Source organism: Stylophora pistillata, chromosome 6, assembly GCF_964205215.1.
Source record: "Stylophora pistillata chromosome 6, jaStyPist1.2, whole genome shotgun sequence".
Classification (NCBI taxonomy): Eukaryota; Metazoa; Cnidaria; class Anthozoa; order Scleractinia; family Pocilloporidae; genus Stylophora; species Stylophora pistillata.
Window position 1 is genome coordinate 24,297,812 of NC_142524.1, and position 27,386 is coordinate 24,325,197.

At 37.6% G+C, this 27,386-nt stretch overlaps 1 protein-coding gene and 1 pseudogene across 2 annotated transcripts; one reads left to right on the plus strand and one right to left on the minus strand.

The window, feature by feature from the left end:
* Positions 1 to 51: 51 nt before the first annotated feature.
* LOC148728915 (uncharacterized) lies at positions 52 to 6,365 on the plus strand (annotated as a pseudogene).
* Positions 6,366 to 7,546: 1,181 nt separating this feature from the next.
* On the minus strand, positions 7,547 to 27,177 carry LOC111329819 (uncharacterized). 2 transcript variants are annotated; one of them, XM_088725245.1, is made up of 22 exons: positions 26,779 to 27,166; positions 26,139 to 26,170; positions 25,767 to 25,872; positions 24,357 to 24,441; positions 22,924 to 23,027; positions 21,866 to 21,980; positions 20,567 to 20,699; positions 19,706 to 19,781; positions 18,581 to 18,718; positions 16,511 to 16,579; positions 16,292 to 16,411; positions 14,844 to 14,885; positions 14,628 to 14,717; positions 13,451 to 13,531; positions 11,506 to 11,590; positions 11,266 to 11,356; positions 10,900 to 10,969; positions 10,645 to 10,791; positions 10,183 to 10,268; positions 9,735 to 9,798; positions 8,837 to 9,031; positions 7,547 to 7,784 (listed from the first exon to the last, which is right to left on the minus strand). In XM_088725245.1, the coding sequence occupies exons 1-22, from the start codon at positions 26,992 to 26,994 to the stop codon at positions 7,731 to 7,733; spliced, it is 2,199 nt and encodes a 732-aa protein (XP_088581371.1). In that variant the 5' UTR covers positions 26,995 to 27,166; the 3' UTR covers positions 7,547 to 7,730. The 2 variants fall into 2 exon arrangements, with proteins under 2 accessions (XP_088581371.1, XP_088581372.1); XM_088725246.1 differs by lacking the exon at positions 7,547 to 7,784 and having other exon boundaries at positions 8,891 to 9,031; positions 10,193 to 10,268; positions 26,779 to 27,177.
* Between the last annotated feature and the right edge of the window lie 209 nt (positions 27,178 to 27,386).

Consider the following 27,386-nt stretch of genomic DNA (forward strand, 5'->3'; position numbering starts at 1 on the left):
GGTTGACTAGCTCCAAGGTCTTTTAAAACAAATGCAGATAACAAATCCAACATGGAGGCTATAACTCAGTCGTTGCCATCGCATTACCAGCCAGAACTCCTCAAGCAACTCGATCTGCTAAGAAGAAACGACAATTTTTGTGACGTGACGATCGTTTTCAACTCACGAGAGTTCAAAGCTCACAAGTGTGTTCTAGCTGTGAGCCCTTTTTTTGCTAAATATTTGACGCGACGCACGGGGGACCGGGAAAGGAACTTCATTAAAGTAAACCTTGATGGAGTAACTCCTTCTATCATGGAAGACCTGTTAACGTACATTTACACCGGCGACATTTTGGTCACGGAAGAAAACACTAAGAACTTGACAGCACTCAGAGATGATCTATTTCCGCAGACTTTCAACACCAACACTTTCTTAATTTGCATAATGGCGGATGTATTTTTACGAGCTCTGTTTTTTGTTTTTAATCATATTTATACACCTCTTCTGGACTCAGCGATGGCGAGAAATAGATGATCTTTCTCCTAACATAGGCTGCAAAGGATACAGCAAAGTTTCTCAGACGATTTGTTCGCTCAAGCAGAAATTTCGAGCTGATTCATCTCACTTCTTCCCACCACGTGGAATTACATCAGAGCTTATTGTCAAAAGGAAATTCTACTCTCGTCGCGTACACTACCACTCCAACAGTTTATTCACCTTTAATCCCGTCACGTTACTTCTTTGTGGAGTCTGTCCTAATCCTGACCCCGTTTCAACCAAAGACATAAAAAAGTGTCTCGTCTGCAGCAAGACCATAAGAGCAAATACGAAACCGCTCAACTGTAACTAGTGCTGTAGAAATGTACATTGGAAATGTGCGGGCCTGAAATGTAAAAGCTTGACAGTTCCCCACTGGACGTGCTGGACTTGCCTACAGCCTTTCCAATTCTCCGATTCCTTCTTCGAAGAGTCAACCGACATCTCACTTCAGACAAGTGAAGACGTCGCAAAAGTTTCGGAATTAAACATGCTTAAAAGATATGCAAATAATCTGAAGTTGGGACACTTAAACATAAACAGCATCGGTGGATTCAAGCTCTTTGAGATTAAGAACATGCTAACAAACAATTTATTACACATTTTCGTTCTTTCAGAGACCAAAATCGATGACACCTATCCAGACTGCCAGTTTTACGTGAAGGGCTACAAACTATATCGACAGGATAGAACAAACTTCGTTGGCGGTCTTATAATTTATGCAAGATCCGACCTTTTAACAAAACGCGTTGAAAACGTCAAAACAGTTGGTCTAGAATCAATTACTATTGAGGTCAGAACCCGAAAGAACTCGCCAAGATTTGTTCTGTGCGGTCTTTATAGACCGCCAAACATAACCAAAGAAATTTGGACACTCGAACTGGAACGACTACTGTAATCGATCAACAGGCTCTCCGATGATTACACACTACTTGGAGACTTGAACTGTAACATCCTAGAACCCGACAAAGAGCCAAAATTAGGAAGGCATCTACTAAACCTGTGCGATGTTTACAATTTGAAATGTCTGATTGACACACCAACCAGAATTACAGCCAACTCCGAAACTCCAATCGATGTGATTTTGACATCAAAAAGAAATAAATTCTTACGTGCGGGTGCCTTTAATCCAGATATAAGCGATCATCATTTGGTGTACGCAATAACAAGAGCTGCGTATCCCAAACGGGCCCCCAAGATTACTATCAGAAGGAACTTCAAGAATTTCGATGCGGAAAGATACAACGAAGAGCTTGCCTTTATACCTTTCCATGTTGCAAACACCTTTGAAGACAACGATGACGTATACTGGGCATGGGAAAAACTTCTAACAGACGTACTTGACGATCATGTTCCCCTTGAACAGAGGAAATCAGTTAAACCTAAGCCACCCTACTTTAATTCTGAAGTGATGGCCGCTATTCGATGTAGGAATAAATTCAGACGAACATATTACACTACCAAGGAACCAAGCGATTGGGAAAAATATCGTCAACAAAGAAATCGTGTCGTAAACCTGAGAAGAAGGGCCATTAAGAAATACTTTGCCAAGCAATGCAGTGCATCTACCGGAAATCCTTCGGAATTTTGGAGCGTCTTTAAACCATTCTTGTTCTCCAGGAAAAGTCAGATGTCTGAGTCTATTCAGTTAGTGGATAGCGAAAACATCATCATCCAAGACCAAAATCAGATTGCAGATATCCTTAATGATCATTTTCTCAGCATAAGCGCACTGGCCTCGCCTGATCCGAAAAATCACCCCAGTATTTCCACCATCGTGAACAACGTTTCTTCTACTGTTGTCTTTAACTTCACCTCAGTAACCAAATCCATGATAGCGGACTTGTTAAAGTCACTTAACATCAGAAAAGCTACCGGGTGTGATTTAATACCTCCTAGGGCTTTGAAAGAAGGTTATCCCAGTCTCAGCCACCCGATCTGTTCTCTGATCAGCCAACTGATTATGAGAAAGGAGATACCCAGCACCTGGAAATATGGGGAAGTTTTACCGTCCTTCAAAAATGGTGATGCAATAGACAAAACAAACCGTATCGACCAGTCACTATTCTGCCTGTAATTAGCAAAGTGTTTGAAAAAAGTTTATGTCCTCAGTTAACCTCTTACTTTGAAACTATCTTCCCAGCCACCCTAACTGCCTACCGAAAGAACCACAGCTGCTGTACTACCTTGCTGAGACTGACTGAAGACTGGAAAACTGAACTAGATTCAAACAACATTGTTGGAACGACATTAATCGACCTCAGCAAAGCCTTTGATCGCCTCCCTCAAAATCTACTACTTGAAAAGCTTGCAGCGTACGGTGTCAGCCTAGAAAGCCTAGAGCTACTGGCAAACTATCTGAAAAACAGAACACAATGTGTTAGGCTAAATGTCATTCGTTCACGCACCGAAAAGATAAGGTCAGGTGTTCCACAAGGGTCTGCATTAGGCCCGCAGCTATTCAACATTTTTATAAACGACTTGTTCTACAACATTAAAAAAGCCAAACTATCCGCTTATGCAGACGACAAACAACTTTAATGTAGTAACGCAAACGCGAGAATTGTACAGAGGATCCTAAATTCTGAACTAGCTGTAGTTTCAAGCTGGATCAAGGGCAACGGCCTACTTCTAAATGCTAAGAAATGTGAATCCTTGGTCTTCACAAAATCAAACCTCCAACGTAACCAAGCAAAGAAAGACAAAATCAGCTTCATGATTGATGGAACATCTATACAACCCTCTACCACCTCCAAACTCTTGGGCGTGCTTATAGATGACCGGCTGAATTTCAACAATCACGTAGCTTCACTATGCAAGAAGATTAGCAAGCAAATTGCAATCATATGCCGGTTTAGAAAACTTCTTAGCTTTCAAACCAAGCTTACACTATATAAGGCTTACATTCTTCCTCACTTTACCTATTGTTCCACAGTGTGGATGCACTGTGGAAAAACAACATTGGCTAAACTTGAAAAACTCAACGAGCGCGCTTTAAGATCAGTCGTTAACAACAGCACCAGTACCTATAGTACTCTACTTGAAACAGTAAATATGCCCACATTGCACAACAGAAGAGTCCAGGATATGTGCATTCTTATTTATAAAGTTATTCACGGGACAACTTCAAATCCACTTCGTACTCTGCTGACGCTTAGAAACAACTCACATAACCTACGTGGCGAACTGATTCTTGTACAACCCAGAGTCAACACTACTAAGCATGGGCTAAATACTTTCAGGTACTTTGGTCCAAAAATCTGGAACTCTTTAAATAATGACTTAAGAACTTCACGAACACTAAAAGAGTTTGTAACACGCATCAGGAAAATTACTTTTGACGTATGTAATTGTACCCTTTGTAGCTCTTAGACTTAATGTAATTTTTACTCTGGATGTAGTTTTAGTAGCCTATCTTTTCAGTAGCATGTATATAGCTATATTAGTGTATTTAATAATGTTATTAACTGGTTGATTAATTAATTAATGAATTAGTTAACCTTATATTTACTTATTTTCTCTGAATTTTTATTGTAAAATTTTTAGTATTATATTTCATTTATTTTCTACTCGATTCATTAGCTATCTAAGCGAGGTGCCTGACAAGCTCCATAAATTTTGAGTATAAATAAATCTACATCTACATCTACCACCGAAGCAGGTAAGCCGTGGTCAGAAGATCCTTTTAAATATCGCCAACAACTTTGCAAGCGTCTGGATGATTTGAGAAGAGAAGAAAGTTTTTGCGATGTGACAGTCGCTATTATTTCCCAGGACTTCAAAGCTCACAAATGCGTTCTTGCTGCAGCGAGCCCATTCTTCTATTCACTCCTTCAAAGCGACATGAGGGAAACCAAAGAACATCGTATCAAAACAGAACTCGAGGAAGCAACTGAGGCAGTCATGCAAGAAGTCTTACAGTACGTTTACACTGGAAATGCCACGGCCACCGAAGACACTGCTTACAATTTGATGGTATCTGCGGATTATCTTTATCTACCAAGCTTTAAAACCGTGGTCGGTAGGTTTTTGAGCGAAAACTTGACAACTGAAAACTGCATTTTTAGTCACTATTTTTCTGAAAAGTACCGCTGTGCCGAGTTGATGGAAAAAGCTTGTGAAGTGGTTAACTCAAACTTTACTGCTGTTATGGAAACGGATGATTTTCTAAGCCTCAACATGAATGAAGTGGTTAAGTTTCGTTAGTGCTGAAAGACATCTTTAATGGAATTGGTGAGAAAGACGTCTTTAATGGAATTGTAAGGCGGATCAATCAAGACAGAAGTGAAAGAGAGGATTATTTTCTGGAGTTACTATCTCAAATGCGCCTCAACTCTATATCTCGTGAATGTCTTCTAGAACTAATTAAAGAAGATCTCCTAGCTAAGAATACTGAAATCTGTGTGACGTTTCTGGTGGAAACCATCAGATCAATGCCATGTGAAAATAATGGATGTAATCTTCCAAAACCTAGAAAATGCCTACAAGTAGACACACACACAGATGTTATCTTTGTTTGTGGAGGTGTCACAGCTTTGTGTTATTTTCCAGATCGTGAGGTATGGTACAAACTAGCAGACATGAATTTTAGGCACAATCATGAACAGAATCCAACCCAGTGCAGGAGTAGGATTTACATTGGCTGCGAAACAAAGAGCAATTTAAAATTATTGGAATGCTATGCACCTGTGCACAACTTCTGGAGTGGATATCAGGTTACCCACAGCTTCACCTCTACCGTGGTTTTAAAAAGTTACTTGTATGCAATCTTTGAAAAATCTTCATTTTCCTACAGCAAGTGTTTGCACAGATATGATCCAGAGAACAACTACTGTGATGAACTGAGGGGCCCGTCTACTTTTCGCCCAAATGCTTGCATTGTTGCTGATGATCAGTACCTGTATGTCATCGATGGTTTTAAAAGGGGAGAGGTCTTAGCAACAACTGACAGATTTCACCCTCATAAGGGGGCGTGGGAGGAAGTCAGACCAGTTAATGAGGCAAGGAGTGCAGCTTGTGGGAATGCTTTGAATGGCAAGGTTTATGTGGCTGGTGGGTGTCATGGGGCAGAAGCACTCAAGACTTGCGAAGTTTACGATCCTACGACTAATGAATGGCAACTGATGCCTAGCCTGTTAAATCCTGGTGCTTATGCTAGCATGGTGACTTACAAAGGAGATCTGTATGTGTTAGGTGGCTTCAGATCTCGTGGTAATCCTAAATCAAGAGTACTGTCCATTGAAAAATTTGATGCCGAGCAGAGTGTGTGGAGAGAGAATTCAGTTATTCCAGTTGAGTCCTTGGAAACTCGAGACATGAAAAATAAAGGTCCATTCGAGGCTTGCTTTGCAAGGCTAAATAAAAGAGATATCATCCGCTTTGAATCATTTAAGTATAAATCAACATGCGAAACATGCGAGACAGTTCAGTTAGAACAAGATGATTATTGTCTTTAAAGTAAAGACTCTTCTCAGTTATGACCCATACTAAGTTAAATGTTGGCCAAAGCAATTCCATGCTATGTCTAGAGTAGTTTTTCATAAACATTTATTGCAGCACCTGTGTAAAAACCAGGCCCAGCCGGATTTAATTCTTTAACTCCTCTGAGTGACCAAGACAGAATTTCTCCTTACAATATCAATACAAAATCAAGCAGATATGTGACGAGAATAGAGGAAATATCAAATAGGGAATTATTAATTGATCCAGTACCAAATTCTCCAAACCAATATCATAAAAATTGTACATTAGACAGTAAGGAGAATTTCTGAACATGTCTTGGGAGTGAAAGGGTGAAAAACCAACACAATTTGAGATTTATGGAACATGCAGCTAATCAAACATTGCACATGACTCTCTTTACTGTAGCCTCTATATTTATTACCTCTGAATTTTAATTAATTGTGCTCTTTACAATCAATGCATTGATGTTTTTAAACATCTACTGCATTGATTGTAAAAAGCACATCATTTATCCATCGTACTTTAATTTGTTTAAGTTTAATTCATTCGCCACAGGAATGGCAGAAGAAAGGAACAGAACTTTCGTTCCAATTGACACCTGACCCCCTTTTTACCCACCTATCCCACCCCAGGGAGGACATCCATCACACAGTAATCTCGTGTGTGGGAAATTAACGTCTCCTATCCCAACCCTGCAGGAGACGGGACCTCCATTTAACGTCCCTATCCGAAAAGACTAGAAAGTCTAACCATTTGCAGATATTATTACAAAGGCAGCACTTTCTTCTCAGTTAATTAATGACCCCGAGTGTTGGTCCGGCCGGATTTGAACTCACGATCTCCCGAACAACAGTCCGGCGCTCTACCAATTGAGCTAACCCAATTTGCAACCTGAAGCATACTACTACGGTAAGGAAAAACATTGGCAATTTGAATTTTAGATCGAACTTACCTCAAAGTAAATAAATTTAATATCACCAGGAAAGGAATAGAATACCTGAATGATTGGTGTTCAATCTCTGGGTGAGTGACTCCCTGTTCCCAGACCCCCTCCCCCCCCCCCACCCCACTAGGGGAACACATACAGCGGGCTTTGGTAGGTCCCACTCAGGCCTTTTTTAGAATGATATTGTAAAACTAGCCTTTTTGAAAAACAATTTATAGTGTCATTAAAGGGAATCTTGGCTGAATAACAAAGTTCTAAACCATAAGTTTGGGATGATGTAAACTACACTTGATGGGTTAAAGCATGGACTCATGTTTAAAGCAAAAAAATTCTTCAAATGGTTTGAATACTGGGCATTTCATTTTCAGACTTTTTACCTTCACATTTTCCACTAACAGCCGTGTTTCACCTCGTAAAGTTTCCTGAGAGGTCAATATGACATCTGTTTACTTGCCACTTGATTTCAATATGACAGCAGGCAGAACTTTTAAATGAAAAAGTAAACATTTCAGATTTGATCTAGTTTTGGAAATCTTGAAGAGGAACCAGAGAGACACTTTTTCAGCCAATATTCCCTTTATGGTAGAACCTTCATTTTGCAGATAAAACAAACAAGAATTGAGTAGTGTATTAAGCTTTTATTAGAGAAAAAATTCATTAAAGAATTGCTCCTTTCATATTTCATTCACAACTTTCTAACACGGAAAACTCCACAGCCCTTTCCACATCTTGACCGAATGCTGGTATTATCCACAGAACGAAGTACACATTGTTTTCTTCACACTATCTGACAGATTCCCCTTTACTCCAGGGGTAGCCCTAATGCCTTGAAAAGGAAAGCATACTCTTTTGCAGCCTAAGAAAAAAGTAAAAAAAAAAAAAAAATTTCAATTCTTTTCATTATTTACTGAATTTTATTTTAAATTGTTAGAATAAGAATGCATTTTGATTAGAGTGGTTTGATCTGTAGCAAGGATTAGATGTTGTTTGCGTATAAGAAATGGTACAGCTGTACTTTGTACATGTAGTTTGATAAAAGTGCGGTGAATATATACATGTCCTGGTATACTAAAATGTGTCAAAATCTATCTACATTATTTGCATAATTATAATAGAGTGGATAAAACTATCACGTGAAGTTGGGAAACTAAAGTTCTAGTAACTGTTGGATATGAAAAAAAAAATGAGTGGATCAGTGGATCATCAGGAAAACTTGACAGTTTGTCAGGAAGTTTCTTGTGAGGGAGTGGCATTCCCTTGAAGGGCAGTTACAATACTCCAACACAGTAATTGTTTGTTTTGCCTACAGGTTGTTTTGTTAACATCTTGGGTCATTTGGCCAACATCTCAAGACAATTTGCTAATGTCTAAAGGGTTGTTTTGCTGATGTCTTACACAAAACATTTAATAGTTATTCCATCCGCAGAACTTGCACGTAATCAAATTGTAATTGACCAGAAAGTTGTAAGGGAGTTGAATTGTTTCAATACACACTGAAAGTTGATTCAAAACAAATAGCTGACTCACAACAAACTGAAGTCGATTTGATACATGCAGAAAGTACAACTCAAGTCACTTCGATACAAAGGGAAGGGTGGATTGGAGATCCCTACTTCAAAGAAAACAGAACTGACAAGACACAAGAGAATTAACCTTTCATGTTAGTGAAACAACCAAAAAAAAACCTCACTGAACTGACTCGAGACATTGGTAAAAAAGCCTAGGACCTTAGCAAGCTGTTCGTTAGCGAAACAATTCATGCACATGACATGTAGATGCTTCATTCTATGGGTATCTGAACTAGTATAAGCTCTACCAATATCTGCCACTTAGATTGAAAAGATCTAAATTCTGTGAAGCCCCTTTAAAAAAGTATAGTGGAGAAAGCAAAGGATGTAGTAAACCTGCCTTTTCAATTCTGTGGTACACTCCTTCTGTTTCCGAGTGTCCTCCATAATATTCAACACAACACACAACAAGCGGCTTTTCTCCCTGGGCGTGGTACGACAACTGATCTCTCAGTCGAGCAACCCACTTCAGGGGCAGCCAGTATGGCACACGATCATCATTCATTGCAGTGGTCACCATCACTGAGGGGTACATCTGTGGATTATGCAATATTAACAATACAACGGTTTATATAATTACATTTAATTGCATTCCATGATCATATTCATGGGAGATACCCTAGCGGAATGGTTAGTGCACTGGGTCTTGCAGTCCAGTTTTGAGACCTGGTGGGGTCATTTGAGTTGTGTTCTGGAGAAAAAAAAAACTTGTACTTTCACACACAGTGCCTCTATCTCTCCACCCCGGAGTAGAGATGAGTACTGGCAGTGGACTGGTCAATTATCACAAGTCATGACTTGTGAGTTTTCCTTCAGGCAAAAATTAATAAAAAAGACTGGATAATTATTTTGAATTTTACAGGAAAATTCATTACTTGACAAGGCAATTCCCCATTAAATTGCACACAAAAACCGGCTCGCACAAATCAGAAAGCAATGAGTACGATATCAGTTTTCAAGTGCAATTTAATGCGAAATTTGTGAGTCAAGTATTGGATTTTCCTTGAATCACGTAATTGAATAACATTAGGAATAAAGGAAAACAGCATTACATATTATTATAGTTGTTATGTATGTAGATGTGAAACAATACCACTTAGCCTTGTTTTCAACTTGCAATTCCATGCTAAATACCTCCTTTTGTTAACCAATTAGAATGCAAGATTTTATCAAATGATGCGATTCCATCCTAAATATTTCAACATAATAAGATTTTCATCACTGTGCCAAAACTGTACCTGATCTCTTATGTTCTGATATGGACAGTACGATTTGATGTAATGAAAGTCACTTTCATTGGACCTGAAAAATAAAATTGCAGACATTCAGTTTTTATAATAGTTGACAAGTACAAGAACAGGGATGCATGGATGACAAAACTTATGATGAAAGTGTCTCAAATGATGCTAACCCTATGAACAGACTCATTAGTGCTTTGAATGCATTGGCCTTGTCATTTGTGTCACAGCCCAAATGCAAGCCTACACACAAGGTACAGATGATGGTACTGGCCAGATTGTTACCCACAGCAGTCTGTTTCAGGAATAACCCCACCTGAGCTGTCAGTTTGTCACACTGTGTGACCATTATTGCACAGCAATCTTTTAAAATCTTCAAAAATAATCTCACATGCATTCGCAAGTACATATTGAGAACAGTTTCATTCTGGAAACAAACATGTCATACCCTGGCTCACCCCACTCCTCATATTCCTGAACTGTCAGCGGAAGAGAAGGGTCTAACATTGACATCAAAATGTCTAAAAATGGAACCTGTCAGAGAAAGCTCTGATTATTAACAGTGTAATGATGGCTTGCAAATAAAGATCTGATGCACCAAAAGAGCTTTCTAAAGGATAGAGGATGGTTTTATAAAATTACACTTAAGTATTAAAAAAAATTGGTGTTTGTATTTTCTCAAACTCTATAGCTGATGAAATCCTGAATAACACTTTAATTAATACTGGTACCCAAGCAGTAACAACAAGCTGAGCAATAAACATTACGATCAATTGTCTGCATCATCAATATTGTCATCAACATTAATATTGGCTTCCTCATCAACGTCATGATTGTTAGCATCATCATCATAAAAAAAAAAGCATGGACAACAACAGAAACATACTGCATTCTATAAAAGTGGTTTTACCTTGAGAATAACAGCCTTAAATAACTCAGGTGATCTGTTACAGACCGCCCCCACTATCAATCCTCCAGCACTTGTTCCACGTGCTGCTGTCAACTGTGGGTTGGAATACCCCAGATTATGCAATGCTTTTGCACAAGCTTCAAAATCCTGCAAGGTGAAAGACCTATCATTTTCCAACAAAATGCTCTAGAAAGCAACAAAATTTACAAGCTGTAAAACGACACTTGCCATGGAATGAAAAGTGCATACATGTACCTCAAAGCCTTTATGTTTATTCTGTAACTTTCCATCTAAGTACCACTCCCGTCCAAGTTCACCACCACCTCTGAAGAACACGGATCTCGTTTTTATTCAAATAATAATGATGTGTTTAAATATTAAAGTGAGAAACATGAGAAGTATAGCAGCGCAGACCCATTGAGCAAAGATCTATTTATTCTCGTTTCTGTTTAAGATTTTATCCCACAATCGATGATATTCAATAACACTTGATTCAATAAGAAATCTTGGAAAACATAACTAAGTAAAAAATAGAATGAAAAAAAATCAACAACCCCACTTATAACAATCATTTTCTAGTCACATGGGTTAGATTACACTGTATTATAATAAATAAATTACCTGACATGGCAAAAGGCAAGACACCAGCCCCGCTTTAACAAACTGATCCTTTCCACATCAAAACCCATGTTGACATTGATACCATATGAGCCTACAACAGACAGGTTATGAAATATTTAACTAGTGTACAGTAATTCACCTTGAGAAAGATATAATTGAGAAAACTGTTAATTTATGTTCTGCTTACCTGTGAAGACAGAGCTATAAGTTAAAGCAAGTTTTGAAAAAAAGGTACATTACCATAAACGTGTAGAAGTAAGGGATTGCTTCCTTCCTTTTTCAGATCTTTGCGATGAAATAAAGTGACAGGTATGTGAGTTCCATCCTAAAAATCAAAATAACCAAAAAATATAATTTAAAGTCATCAAAGGAATAATTCTGTATGACTTGTGACCTCTCAAATGGCAAAATATAGTTTTACATTTGCCTATCTGTTGAAACAAATGAATTTGTTGGTCATCTGTTTGGTTTTGAAAAGAATTTTTTGAATGAATGTTAGCCAAATCTTATGGCTGACCAATGGGTTTTGACAAATAGGATGAATTTTCAAGACATTCCTTCAAATTATCCTCGGCAGCACACTGACAAAGTCAAATATACTCATCCTCAGAAAATCATAATTTTGCAAGAAAAGCTACAAATTCTGATGCACGAGACATTTTAACTGTAGCTGCAGTGGATATGCAGTACTTTTAGTTTGTATCATGATGCCGATGGTTTTAATTTTTGTTCTTTATTTCTTTACCCTTTATTTCAAACTCATTGTTACACAAAATCAAAAAATGTTCATGGTAGGTAGAGAGATTTTCCAGTAATGGTCCAAGTGCTGCTATTTGGGGATGGATACATGTATGTCAGGTTGCTAAATGGTTGTTTGACAATTCTTGTCATAAATTTTCACTTGTATTGTGTATTCTTGATATACATGTCTGGGGATTACTAGCCTGGGTACTGCCGCTTCCTATCCTCCAAAAGAAAAAAATAGCAAAGGGGGCAGCTGTACATAGGCTACAGATAATTAACAACTATTCACCGAAGTGAAGGTGGTTAGCAGTGGATATTTACCGAGCTGCAAAGCGGCGAGGTAAATATCCACCGCTAACCACCAACACTGAGGTGAATGAGATAATGTACACCACCAAAAATTGATTTTAATTCATACATTCCAGCAACGATTCCAACATTTTCCCGCACGTAACGATCTAACGCGGCTCGGATAGCGGTAAGTGACTTTTTTTTTTTGTGAAAACTGCCGTCTGGTTTTTTCACTGACAGATAAAATTTCTGAAGACATTTCTTTAGCTCTGGTGGCGAAATTTCTTCAAATGGTGTTGCAAACTCTTTCTATATTGGAAACCATTCTGTAAAAAATACCATTCAACTTTGATTTTCAAGTGAACAAGTGAGGTGCGCAAGATTAATTTGCATTTGTAAACTAAACCTTTTTCATTGGTTTTTATCGATAACTCCCGGTTACCATTACCTTTAAACACGGCCAAACCAAATTTAGTCGCTTTCTCTGTGTTTTCAGGGACTGCTTCCTCGTTATTTAAGTGATTTCTTCGCTTGTCACGGATGCAAACCGGCAGGCCATTTTTTCCCGAGTTGCTCTGAGGTAAATAGCAACGGATATTCGGAGTTTGACTAGCCAATCAGAGCGCTCCTTCAATGCTATCCACTGTTTTAGTATATACTAACAAGCATTAGTATATACTAAAACAGTGGATAGCATTGAAGGTGCACTCTGATTGGCTAGTCAAACTTCGAATATCCTTTGCTATTTACCTCTGAGCAACTCAGGAAAAAATGGCGTCCCGGTTTGCATCCATGACAAGCAAAGAAATCACTCAAATTAACGACGGTGGTGTATATTATCTCACTGTTTTACTATAATACTAAAACAACTATTCACTTCAGGGTCGGTGGTTAGCAGTGGATATTTAACTTGCCGCTTCGCGGCTCGGTAAATATCCATCACTAACCACCTCCACTTCGGTGAATAGTTGTTAATTAGCTACAACCACATCCTTTAGTGACACTACTGTAAACTGTACATATTTACTCCACCAAAACCCTGAATGCTAAACAAGTTCCCATGAAGTTGCAGCAGTTTTATATCAACAAAAATGTTGTTATTATCATTTGATAATAGATTAGAGAGAATCAAAGCACAATTGTATCTTACTTTACTTTGTATTTCAAGCCGGGTGCAGCAAAAGTCTGAACTGTCAAAAGATGGCAAAACAGAGAAGCTATGTTTTTCAACCTGAGGGAAGTAAAGAGGTAAGGATAACACATGTTTATCAAACAACAACAAACATAAGAAACATATGAGTGAACTGCGGTTATGAGACGTATATAAGAACGATCCTTCGCAGTAAAGCACTATTTGAGCAATAGTGGAAATCAGTGGTTCGAATCCCGGTCAGTGGTTCGAATCCCGGTCAGTGGTTCGAATCCCGTACAGGCCTGAAATTTTTTTCAGGTCTGATTTCCACTATTGCTCAAATAGTGCTTTACTGCAAAGGATCGTTCTTATATACGACATGTTTATCAAGTGATGACCTACAAGATTTCAAGGGAGAAGTGACAAAGAAAGAGCCACAGAAGAAATTAAGTATGCTGTAAAAATTTTATGATAGTGTCCCACAATGGTCTCGAATAAAATATAGGGGCATTAAATGTCAGTTCTTCCTAGCTAAAAGGGGATTCCTTACATCCGTCACTTTATTTTTGAGAAATGATATTTTAAACATTAAATGTCATTAAGTACAGTGCATGTAACATATCAACCCATTAACTCCTGTGAGTGACCAGGGTAGAATTTCTCCTTACAAGATCAATGCAAGATCAATACAAGATCAATGCAAGATCAATGCAAGATCAATGCAAGATCACTGCAAGATCAATGCAAGATCAATGCAAGATCAATGCAAGATCAATGCAAGATCAATGCAAGATCAATGCAAGATCAATGCAAGATCAATGCAAGATCAATGCAAGATCAATACAAGATCAATACAGACTTGTCAAGCAGACAAGTGACGAGAATAAAGAAAAATATCAATTAGGGGATTACTAGTTGATCCAATAATAAATTCTTCCAAATAGCATAAAAAAAAAAAAACATATAAAAGGCAGTAAAAGAAGTCAGTTTACTTAATATGAGGTATTGGAAGTGAACAGGTAAAATAAGGTTACCACAGATATTAAATTACCCAGGTCCTAAAATCATCTTGTTTCAGTCTGCACCAATTTTTATCACTGTGACAGTAAGTGATGTTCACTATAGTAAGTGTTCTATGACCTGAAATTTTTCTTGCTGGGGAGCTAACTCATCACTATTAATAACTTCAAAATACCATTGACTTGGTCTCCAAGTTGTACTCCAAGACACGAGCTGGTAATATTGGCGAGGAAACTGTTAGTCGTACACTGTCATGATCAAACATCTGAAAATCATGTGAAAATTATTGCCAAACATTAGTTCTCATTTACACAACATTTCCTGAAACAATGTCCAAGTATATAAACAGATTATTTCTTGTGAAAATATAATAATCATCAGGATGATTTACCAGATTGGATCCAGCCTCTAAAACACAAACATCTTCAGGAAGCTGCAATAAAAAAAATGTTTGTCAGCTAGAAGAAATAAAAATAAAGTCGTGTACTAAAAAGAGGTCAGTGTTCAATCTAGAAATTAGCCAAAGTGGGTCATATGTCCCCCAAAAAAATTTAAATTGGGTCATTTCAAAAATGGTCTGGGTCAAACTCTGATATTGAAACTTTGAAAACCTGACATCATCCAAACTATCACCAACTGGTACATCAAAGTTTTTATGCTTTTCACAGTTTTGATTTGTTTATTGCAGTAAACAGTCAAATAATCATTAAGCTGAATTAAAAAATTAAAATGGCAGACCAGTTCTGAATAAAAGGTGACAGAAATGAGCAAACACTTTTTTCATTTCATACTTTCTTATCACCAGTAACTATTGCAACTAAGAACTGCAAATCATGTTACTTTGCTTGAAGTGAAAAGGTTTCTCCACAGTGAGAGTTAGCCAATGGGTTTAGTGCCAATTGTACATGTAAGTGCTGCTGGCCTCTCAGTACCCATACCCCCTTAGCTTAACTCTGTGCCCAATTACAGAACACCACCTTTGTCAATTTCTATTTATACACTTTCTACTGAGAAGCTTTTTGAGTTTTTAAACTTGAAAGTACTTGTTTAACTGAATGTAGAACACTTAACTTTTCACCTAAAGTACAAACATTCTGGTACACTTGCTAAATGTAAAATTAATCTTCCCATTTATAAACCCCTACTAACCAGAATTTTCTTACCACCAAAATCCCAAAAAATTAATGTGTGACCCCATTCTAGTAAGTTAAACACTATTGAAAATGCAACACATTACCTACTTAAGTCAGTCCAGTAGTGCTAAATGTAACTCCATCCAGGGGCACATCCCCATCAGCAATTTACTAACAAGTAACCACCCCCGCTGTGGAGGCGCGGTGGCCTCATGGTTAGTGCACTCAACTCCGGATCAAGTGGTCCGGGTTCGAGCCCTGGCTGGGACATTGTGTTGTGTTCTTAGACAAAACAGTCACGTTACTTTCACAGTGCCTCTCTTCACCCAGATGTATAAATGGGTACTGGAAATTTAATGCTGGGGGTAACCCTGCGATGGACTAGCATCCCATCCAGGGGGGAGTAGAAATACTCCTAGTCGCTTCATGCTACAGAAACTGGAGTTAAGCACCAGCCTAATGGGCCACTAGGCTCGTAAACAGACTTTACATTTTACAACCACCCCCGCTAAGTCCAGTCCCTAACCAGTCAAGTGAGTTGTATTTTGTGCAAGGCACTTCACTCCTCACTTCCTTGTGATTCAATCTTTGCTACCCCATGCAGTGCATAAAAATTAATATGATCATTTTAAAAGTCTGAGGTTGGCTCCAAGCTATTTCAACAAACTGCACTAAGAAAATACAACAAATTAAGAGTTTAAAGTACCTGCACTATGTACTGATCTTGAGGCATATCTAGTGGTACAACATGGAGCTGAGGAATTGTTTTACATCTTTCATAAACCACACAGTAGTTCTGAAAGATATCCATGTCATCTAGGAAATTCTGACAAAATCAAATTAAACAAATGCAAGTTAGGATCACAAACAAATTGATAAGCTGTCAATGTTTAATTTAGAAAACCAACTTAAGGCTCTAACTAACCTCTGCTTTGTCTTCAATAAATGTTTGCCAATTTTCCCTTCCTGGATTGCTCTTTGGTACAGTCATCACCTAAATTAGAACATTGCTGATGACTTAGAATACAGTTTTGTTATACAATGGCCAAACTTTGTTTCAATAACCAGCCCATGGTGACCTTACAGTTGGTGCATTAGACTCCCAGTCAAGGGGTCCAGGTTTAACATTTTAATTACAATGCTCCTAATTAAGGCTTTTAATTAAATTACTGTTAAGGCTTGGAATGCATTACCTGATAAGCTAAGATAATGATAATGACCGGATTTGGCCCTTTCAGGAATGAGATAAGAAAACTAAGTAATTTGTAATTAACAATTATTCCACAAGCGTGCGTTGGATATGAGGTGATAGATAGCCAACGAGGCGCGTAGCGCCAAGTTGGCTATAATCATCTCATATCCAACAAGCGCGAGTGGAATAATTGTTTTATTATAAAAATGGCCCCCAAGATATTAGGAAAATCTTCCCGAATTTATTTTGTAGGAAGAAACTGGATGTTACAATGTACAGATATCAGATTATGGTATATTGGCTCATATACCATAATGGCTTAGCCAATAAAAAGTCTTGAACTGCATTATCCAATGATCCAGTTTTTAATAATATTTAATATATCATTATTCATATTTAGGCTTATAATTTTTTTTACACTCTGTAATTTACATTCATATTATTTTTCCTCAGTATATTTATTTAGCATCTCTATTGCTAGAGGCCTAATAAGCCTCATTTTCATCCAAGTTTAAATAAAGTCATCACCCTCATCATCAATTATTCTCACAACAGGTGCTGACAAACTGTCAGGGAAACTTGCTAAAATGCATCCAGTGGGAGTAGAAATCTTCCCACAAATCTCTTCATCATGCTATTAAGACACTGAAAAAGCTCCAGCTGGAAAGACCCCTTGGCTCCGGTACACTTGGCTCCTGTACAGACTTTTAATTAACCTTTACCTCCCAAGATCTCACTTACTGTAATTCTCCTCACAATCTGCCATATAATTCTTATGATGTTAGTTTTGAGAATTTGGTATTGGATCAACTAATAATTGCCTAGTTGATACACTTTTCTTTACTCTCATTACTTGGCTACTTAAAGTGCACCTAGACCCAAAATTTTTTTTTCGCTTAACGAAATAAGCTTATTTTTTGGAGTATTTCTGTGCAAAAATTTTTTAATTTGCTCAAATCTTTAATTTTCTATGCCCAGTCAAAATACGGAAAATCGGCTGCCATCTTGCCCCACGACCGAGTTTAAAGAAGAATGGCTCTAGCGGGTAATGTGATGTCAAATCGAGAACACGAAAGTCTGCAACTCACACATTTTCACTTGTTTGGGAAGATTGTCATCAATAATGTCCGAAATATGCCGACTAGGTGTGTTGTATGAAGAATGTATGAAGCGCGATACCCTCTTGCAAATTTCGCACGTTGCTACATCCTTCTACAACACACTTAGTCGGCATATTTTCGGACAATTATCGACTACAACCTTCCCAAACAAGTGAAAATGTGTGAAATGCAGACTTTCGTGTTCTCGATTTGACGTCACATTACCCACTAGAGCCATTCCTCTTTAAACTCGGTCGTGGGGCAAGATGGCGGCTGATTTTCCATATTTTGACTGGGCATAGAAAATTGAAGATTTGAGCAAATAAAAAAATTTTTGCGCAGAAATACTCAAAAAAATAAGCTTACTTCGTTGAGCAAAAAAATTTTTTGGGTGTAGGTGCACTTTAATGTTGCATGGATGTTGTAAGGAGAAATTCGGTCTTGATCACTCACGGGTAAAATTAAAGGGTTAATTACTTTTTTGTAGTACTGTATGTAATTAAAACAAAAGCTAACTGCAAGTAGTAAACACAACACAATGATGAAGACAGGGCTTGGACCTCTTACTCATTGATCTGGATTCCACTGCACTCACCAAGCTGCCCCTTAACTTCCTGATACTACTTCAGGAGAGCTTGCAATGCTTTTTGTCACAAATGATTGTAACCTTTTGCATTGTGCCATGGACATAGGATATACTTACTCTATAGTTTTTTTCATCTGCGTTTGTTATTATATAAAACTGATCATCTCTGTGGTCCACGTAGTACTCCATTCCCTGTTGCCGGGGGTGAAGAGGTTTACAAACAAAGGATCCATCCTTGATGTCTACAATGCTAACCTACAAAAAAGAATACTGTACAATAAGTCCACTTGAAATTGTTTCCAGGGTGTTTGTGGAAACAATGGACATGTATAGTTCACTTAAAATTGAAATGAATGTTTTGCCCGCAATTGGCAGTAATGTTGCAACCTGATTGGCTGATAAGAGTGAAGACAATGCTGCTTATATAAATGTGTCACACAATAACGTCATGCACTGAAAGATTCATTTTATATGACATAATTTTATTGCCGTAAAAAACAGAGTCCACAACATTTTGATCACTGTGATGACGAATATGGCTGTTGATAAGAGAACAGACCATGCTAAACCACTGTTGATTTGTTAACACTACTAAATGGAACATGCCAGAGGCGAGGAGAAGGCTGAGGGACAAACACTATACCACTATATTCTTATGGAAATTTACAACAAAGTTATTAATTAAAGCTTATAAGTATGCTATTGCAAATAATCACAACCATTACTTGAAGATCCTACATGGAACTTAAGAGCTGGGGGACCATTTTACCCAACCATGTAGACAGTGTCTCACTGCCAATTATTATTGATAGGTGCTTGTTGAACACTGGAAACAGTGTTGGCAGTTCATTTAGAGAAGGACATGGGACAAATTTGGTCTACTGGTACTTGAAAGACATGCCCACCTCAGTCTACAAGACTGCAAAATTGATGTCTGACACTTTTTCACAAGGCTGTGTGCTAAGATTGATGCATTAATGGAGGTTTATCTGTTTCAATTTAACCCATTAACCCCCAGAAGTGATGAACATGTAACTTCTCCCTATAATATCCATACATTATTCAACAAACAGGTAATGAGAATACTTAAACTTATCAGGAAGTTGTTATCCTGATCTACATGTAGCACCAAATTCTCATAACTAATTTACAGGGAAATGATTAGCAGCCAGAGGGGAGAATTAACAATCAGATCTTGGAAGTTAAAGAGTTAATCATCAATGACTTGGATAACAGACTTACCTCAGATGTGGACCTTGAGTTGCAGTTGATTGTTATAAATTCCCTGTCTTTAGTTGCACTTACATCAACAATAAATCTAAAGAAAAGATTAGTTCATGACCACTGCAATTGATTAGGGAATATCAAAACATACACTGCATCACACTTCTCAGACTCTTTTCGACTGTACAGTTCAACAAAAAAATAGTGGTGCACTTTCCTCACAATAGGGGAGTGCAGGCATAAAAAGACACTCCTGAGATATTAGAATAGTGGGTTATCTCCCAAAAATGTTTTCAACCGAGAGAATACAGTAGAACCCCGATGACTCAAACTTTCACGGGGAATTGAATTTACTTTGAGTTATTGCATGGGGTTTTCGAGTTATACGGGTTTTGAACAAAAAGACTACAAGTAGTGACAAACAGATCGATTCTAGTTTAGGCACCATCATAATTTATTTTCGCTGGGAAGAACTGTCAAAAATGTTTGTTTATGGACATACAAACATGTGATTTTGACAAAGGTCAATTTGTCATAATATATAAATGAGATTAAATGTAATCTTTTGGTACAAAAATTTAATGTTATGGCTCATTAGTCCACAAAAGTGAAAATTGACTTGAATTTATCAAGGGTAAAATTACAAAGAAAAGTACCTGAAGGGAAGAAAAATAATATCACTTCAAGTTAGCAAGGTTTTGAGTTATTGGGGTTTCAAGTTGTACAGGTTAAAATTACTGTAAATATAATTATAAGGAAAATCCAAGGGAAATCAGTTCTGCTTTGAGGTAGTGGGGAATTCAAGTTACAGCAGGTTCAAGTTATCGGGGTTCAACTGTACTATCATATATAAAACTGCCCAATAAAAAATTAACCAACCTTTCATCTTTCTCTTCATGCAGAACAACATCTGACAGAACACTCTGACAGGTTTTGTGCATTAACGCAGCAAATGGTCGATTTTGTTCATCTGGTCTAGTGTAGTATAAGGTGAGGTCATCACATCCCCATTCTAAAATTGAAAGGAGATATTCATACTATCATTGTCAAAAACCTCCCCTTTTAATATGTAACTTGTTCTGAGGTGCAAGCACATTGCAAAGGGAAACTGGTAGCCAACAGCCAAGGTCATTTCCAAATTATCTTTGGCCTCTTTTTCAAAATGAGGCCTGGTACTTATAACCATTCTTGTGAAAATGAGTTTAATTTACATTTGAATGAAAACTTAAGGATGAACACCAGGTATCCCTTTGATAAAGAGGCCAAAGGTACTTTGGAAATGGGCTATTGGTCATTGCCCTGTATCCTTGATCACAAGTCCCAGTTTGAGTCCATGGCCAAGTTGTTTGAAGGCCGATTAGCGCTAACCCAAGGTTGCATTTTAATCCAGGTATCTTTTAATTAGTTCTTCGTTTTAAGGCCATTTGGGGATAATTTTCTCAGTACTCTTTTTGGACCATCCAATATTCAAATTCTAGACAAAAAAAGTTGTACTAAATTTTCTTCTACGCTTTCAGATCTGAAATCAGATTTCACTCTAATACTAGGTTATCTTAACCCAGTTTTGAACAACCAGCTAACCCAAAACAGAGTCACTGTATGGTGTTCTTGGGCAAGACAATCTATAATATTTTATAACATAACCAAAGCAAAGCGTGCGCTCTGATTGGTCAATTTAGCGTCCCCCATTTGCCCATGGGTGTACACTGCTGACGTGAGCAAATGCAAAGACTATTTTTCCGCGCGCGCTTGTTTTTTCTGGTCGCGTAAGATTTGTTAAATAAAAGGGAACTCTTTAGCAACAATGTATCAATGTTATGTTATAAAACAAATGGTAAACACCACAGCGTACGCTATTGAGTTATGGATGCACTTGGGAGGTTTGCTAAGCACTCAAGAAGCTAGAGTCGCTCTCGGCTATCGCCTCGAGCGACTCTTATGCTTCTTTCGTGCTTAGCAACCTCCCGTGTGCATCCATAACTCAATAGTGTACGCTGTGGTGTTTACCATTTGTTAAATGTACCCTCCAAGCATTTCCTTGTAACCAGTACAAGATCAAAGCCAAACAAACAGCAATTTTTAATTTTTACAATCATTATCATTTTATAATTATTAAAATTATAATATTATTCTAATTTAAGCAATGATTATTGCTGTTTAGTAATTCATTAAACTCACCAAAATTTACAACATTAGGTATGGCATCAATAAAATTCATGATCCCTTCATGGGCCTCTGTGACAAACAAGGTGTACATCCCAGTATTACTTTTGTCCAGCAAAAAGCCTATATACTATAAAAACAGATTGAAGTACATATTTCAATGTTTCCTCAAATTTCTTCTTCAATGAACTCATTTTAAAACAAAGCACAGACTTAAAAAAAATAACTTACTAATCAAAACTAATAAATAAAACTTTAACTCCTGGAAGTGATTGACAAGGAACTTCCCCCTATCATATCCATACATTATCCACCAAACAGGTAATGAGAATACAATATCTTATTAACCAAGCACAAGGGCTGTTCTGGGAGAATATCGGCCCAAGGTCTTGACAGTACGGACCGAGCGCAGCGAGGTCTGTAGAAAAAAGACCGAGGGCCAATATTCTTCTAGTACGGTCCCGAGCAAGCTTGGTTAATAAGAGATTTATTATATGACTGAAGCTCAAAGGGACACAAGCGCAGTATCATTTGGTACCATTCGGGACAGTGCCCGGTCTAATACTGAGAGAATATTGACCAGCAATAGAACACTTTGATTGGTTGATTTTAGTTATTGGCCCTCTGACTGCCCAAGTCGTGTAATAATCACACTTACCAAATTCTCACCAGTAAACTAATTTACATGTATAAGAGAATGTTTTGCAGCTAGAGGGGAGAATTAACAATCAGATCTTGGGAGTAAAGGATTGAAAAAATTTATTTATAAACACAAACGAGGAAATAACCAATCAAAAGAAAAATACAAATTTATTTTTGTCAGTCTTAATGTTTAACCCTTTTATTAACTCCCAGGAGTGATTAACCTGTAACTTCTCCCTACAATTTCCACACAATCATTATCAACCAAACAAGTAATGAGAATACTCAAACTCATCAGGTACAAGTTGTTACCTTGATTGAACACCAAATTCTCGTAACCAATTTACAAGGAAATGTGTAGCAGCTAGAGAGGAGAATTCATAATCAGATCTTGGGAGTTACAGGGTTAATATAAAGATCAGTGTGCTTACCCTTCCTGAGGGAGACATCTTAATTCTTGGTATAGAAACGTATGCATATCTTTCTCTCAATTCATTCTGGTCTAGAATTGTTTCTGGGTCGCCATAAGAACCATCTATCAGACAACAAAACAGTCATTTATGAACAAAGCAAATGGTTGGAATATGGAAAAAAGGCAATAAATTATTAATAAATAATAAAAACACTGTGACAAACTACAGTATAATTATAACTCCATAACTCCAACCATGTACAGTGTATGCCACTTTCAAAGCAAGTCCCTACAAGTCATTTCAACATTGCAATCATTACACAAAATACTGCTTTATTCCCCCCCTTCCTCCCTCCCATCCCCCATTCACTGTTTATAGAGAGATTCAGCTCTGTGTTTACATGAAATGTCAATGGCAAGAGTGACCACGTCACCTTGTTTTTCCTGCCATTTTTTCACATTTCCAGGTTGCACTTTGCAGTTTCTACTTGAAAGTAACCTGTTCTGTGTTTGCCATGTACATAAGTCAGATTTTCTTCACTTTTTCTCTCACAGAGTAGAAGTTAATTGCACCAAAAAGGATACCAAAACTATTCCTTGTAAGCAGGGCTCAAAATTAACAGTAACCTGTTAACCAATGGTTAGTAATTTTCAACCTTTGGTTACTAAAAATGTGTCCAACTAACCCGACATGGTTAGTGAAATTTTCTAACATATTTAAACATTGGTAAACCTCAGCACGTAGACCTGCCTCTCAGAGGAATACTTAGAATACTCAAGTTGTTTAATCAACTTAAACTTTTTTTAGAGAATGTGCTGTAGATGTACTGTTCTTGACTAATCATGGTAAACGAGAGAGAAATAAAATAGGTGCATAATTGTCAATGTTTTTAAGGTCACCATGCAATTTCAGCTACTCTTTAATTTGTCCTAGTCATTATTATCAATTGAAAATGTTTATTATTTGAGATATCATAACTCGTGAGCTTGGATACCAAACTTGATAATTTGGTTAGTAATAGAGATGTCTACAAACCCGAAGGGATAGTGATCCAAAAACTAAATTCGAGCCCCGGTAAGTCATACAAAGCACCTTCAAATCCACCACAACCTAAGGTTCATGCTATTTTATGTGAACGTGAAATAGCAAGCTGACTTTTGCTGTTCCAAATAAATGCGGTGCTAATTAAATCTCTCTCATGACTAATGTCCCGATAGGGGCAGTGTAGAAAAGGAGTACCAGTTCAATGTAGGTTAGAATCAACCACTGAAATGTCGACATCACGTCGTCATGTCATGAAGACATTGGCAATGTCAGTTAAACAGAAACATCATAAGTTGGTTAAAATTTATCAAAATATTCTGCTTGATATAAAACCCCAACAACCAAAGTTAACAGTCAATCAAACTTTGTTGGTATTTATTTGCTCTAGTACTAAATGATATTAATACCTTCTAATATTTTTCTTCTGCGATACACAGGTAGGGAAGAGTCTTCAGGAGGATTACTCAAATAATAGATAAAGCCATCAAACTCCTGCCAAAAGAAAATAAATAATAATAATAATAATAATAATAATAATAATAGATAAAGCCATCAAACTCCTGCCAAAAAATAAATAAATAAATAAAAATAATAATAATAATAATAATAATAATAATAATAGATAAAGCCATCAAACTCCTGCCCAAAAAAAAAAAAAAAAAAAAATAATAATAATAATAGATACAGCCATCAAACTCCTGCCAAAAAAATTAATACAGAACTGATTGGGTTGTGAGTCATAATGAATTAAACAAAGAGGAATATCAAAATTAACACAAACTCTAAAACAAGGATAATTAGTGTGGCTGTCTGTCTTTCCTAGCACCAATAAATTGAGTATTCCAGACAGCCAGTACTCAAACCTTAGATTTTAGCTTATCTAATTACATTTTGTTATTGTAATCATTAGCAATTTCACTCCCAAGATCTCAATGGTAAAAAGTAAAGTCTGTTTACGAGCCAGTGGCTCATCAGGCTGGTGTTTAACTCCGGTTTCTGTAGCATGAAGCAACTAAGAGTATTTCTACTCCCAGCCTGGATGGGATGCCATCGCAGGGTTACCCCCCAGCATGAAATTTGCTGGTACCCACTTAAACACCTGGGTGAAGAGAGGCACTGTGAGAGTACAGTGTCTTGCCTAAGAACACAACACAATGTCCCTGGCCGGGGCTCGAACCCGGACCACTCGATCCGGAGTCGGGCGCACCAACCATGAGGCCACCGCGCCTCCACAAGATCTCAATAGCAGTTGTTATTAATTCGCTTTGCTGTCCGACTTAAAATTCTTATGATGTTAGTTTAGAGAATTTAGCAATAGATCAACTAATGGTCACTCTTATTGATTACAGATTTCATTATCATTTTCATAGTTTAGTGCAGTACAACAAAAAAATTCTCTCAAGATAAGTTGTTGATTTACTTGGTAAGGGTGATAGGATGTGATAGAATAACAGGGCCTGAGAGGCTGGCTTTGTAACCAGGACCTCAAGGTACACAAACCTGGAGAAGCTTACACTCACAGCCAGAGTGTGAACCAGTGAAAGCTTAAAAGCAGATTTTTTTTCCTTTTTTCAACATCCTGGGAATTTATATCTGTTAACTCTTTAACCCCTTAAAAGTAATAAGCATCTAATTTCTCCTTACAATATCACCCCTGATGCAAACATTAAGGTCAGGAGAATAAAGGAAATGATCACCAGCTAAAATAACTCTTGATTGTTAAACAAATTCTCCTTGTCAGTAGCAGGAAATGTATAGAGAACAGTATGGAAAATATGTTTACTGATCTGAGGAAATTGACTTATTTGTAAACTTACTTCTGGAACGGACTCATTGTCAAAATGCTTATTGAACCAGTCTTTCATCTCGTTTGTCAGCTTCTCCTGGAAAGCTTCTGTATCAGACAACACAGCATCACAATATCTACAAGTATAAACCAAAATGTTACAAGAAGGATAACAATAACAAAAAAAAAAAACTTGGATAGACACTTTGCTAGGTGAAAAATATATACAGAAAAAACAGGTGGACTACCATCACTTCATCTTAAGCTGAAGCAGGAATCATCAGATTGAGCATAAAAATTATATTTTACAAATTATAATCAAAGACCTGAATGTACATGTATAAAGTGTAGAAGATTAGCAATATACCCTGGTAACAACAAATTGTAAGGAGAGATATCTCACCTGTTTTCTTGTTTGACATAACTACGTACAGCCTAAAAACAGAACAGAAAGTTACATGTACTTGTAACTCAAAGGTGTGATACATGTAAATGTATTAAAAAGCAACCATGTGTATGTTGCATTTATGAAGACCACCTCTGGACTTTCCATACACTGTCAGTGTATGTGGGCTGTTCATTTTGATGAAAGGAAAGCAGAAAATGGCCTTAATCTTGCTCTTGCCATTTAAGTGTTCAAAGCAGAGCTACTTCTCATATGAATGGCAAACTGTGGTTACTGTAACATGTGATGTGCAGAGACCATTTAGTGAGGTGCAGCACTGTTTTTAGTGGTAAAACTGCATATTCAAGATCAAAAGCAGTTGTTTTTTTGTTTCCAGTAGTCTATGGTAAGATTTCTGCATGACCCTATACTTCTGTAATGCACCTATCAATGGGTTGCCCCTGGATAGAGGGGGGTGGGTTAAGGATTTTGACATTTATGCACAGCCTTACTGCCATCTCCCACCCCTAGCCTAATCCTGGGAAAGCCATTGATGAGTGCATATTTCCAACTTTAACAAGATGTAATTTTGATCAATCACACAATCAAGACTGTATTGTACATGTAGCTGCACGTGACATTAACAATATTAGCTTACCCTAGATCCACGATCTTTCAGCCACTGAAACTCGTCCTGGATTTCAACGCCGTGCACCTTTAGGTAGCTGGGAACTTTCTTCGGTTTCGGTTCGCCGAATGACCCTCCAAACAGCCTCGAGATAATACTGATTGAAGACAAACCTCGCAAAGCCACGCTAGAGTAAGGGCTGCACGCGGCAAACGTGACGCCCTTGGCCAAACGACTGACTTGCATATTTTGTTACTTAACGGAAACAGAAGTAAAACTCTGTGCTGTGGAATTCCATCTGCTTTGTTTCCCGATCGCAGTTGAAATATGCAAAGAAACGATCAATCCATCTGGATATTTCGATGCTTGTCCATTTTAAATCGTGAGCGCGGACCCTAAACCTGTTCAGCGGTTACGGTCATTACGATGGTCGATAGTTACGCTGTGTGGTAGACCTGAAACTTCTCCAGCGGAAATAAGAACGCTCGTTGTGTGACTTTGCTCTGGTGGTGACAGCATAGAAGTCGCCTCAGTTTTCTCTTAATAGGCAAAAAACCTGATTTTGTTTTCAAGTATTTTTTTATCCGCTGGCTGTACGATGGTGGTAACTCGCAACCTGTACAAAGTGTACAAAGGGA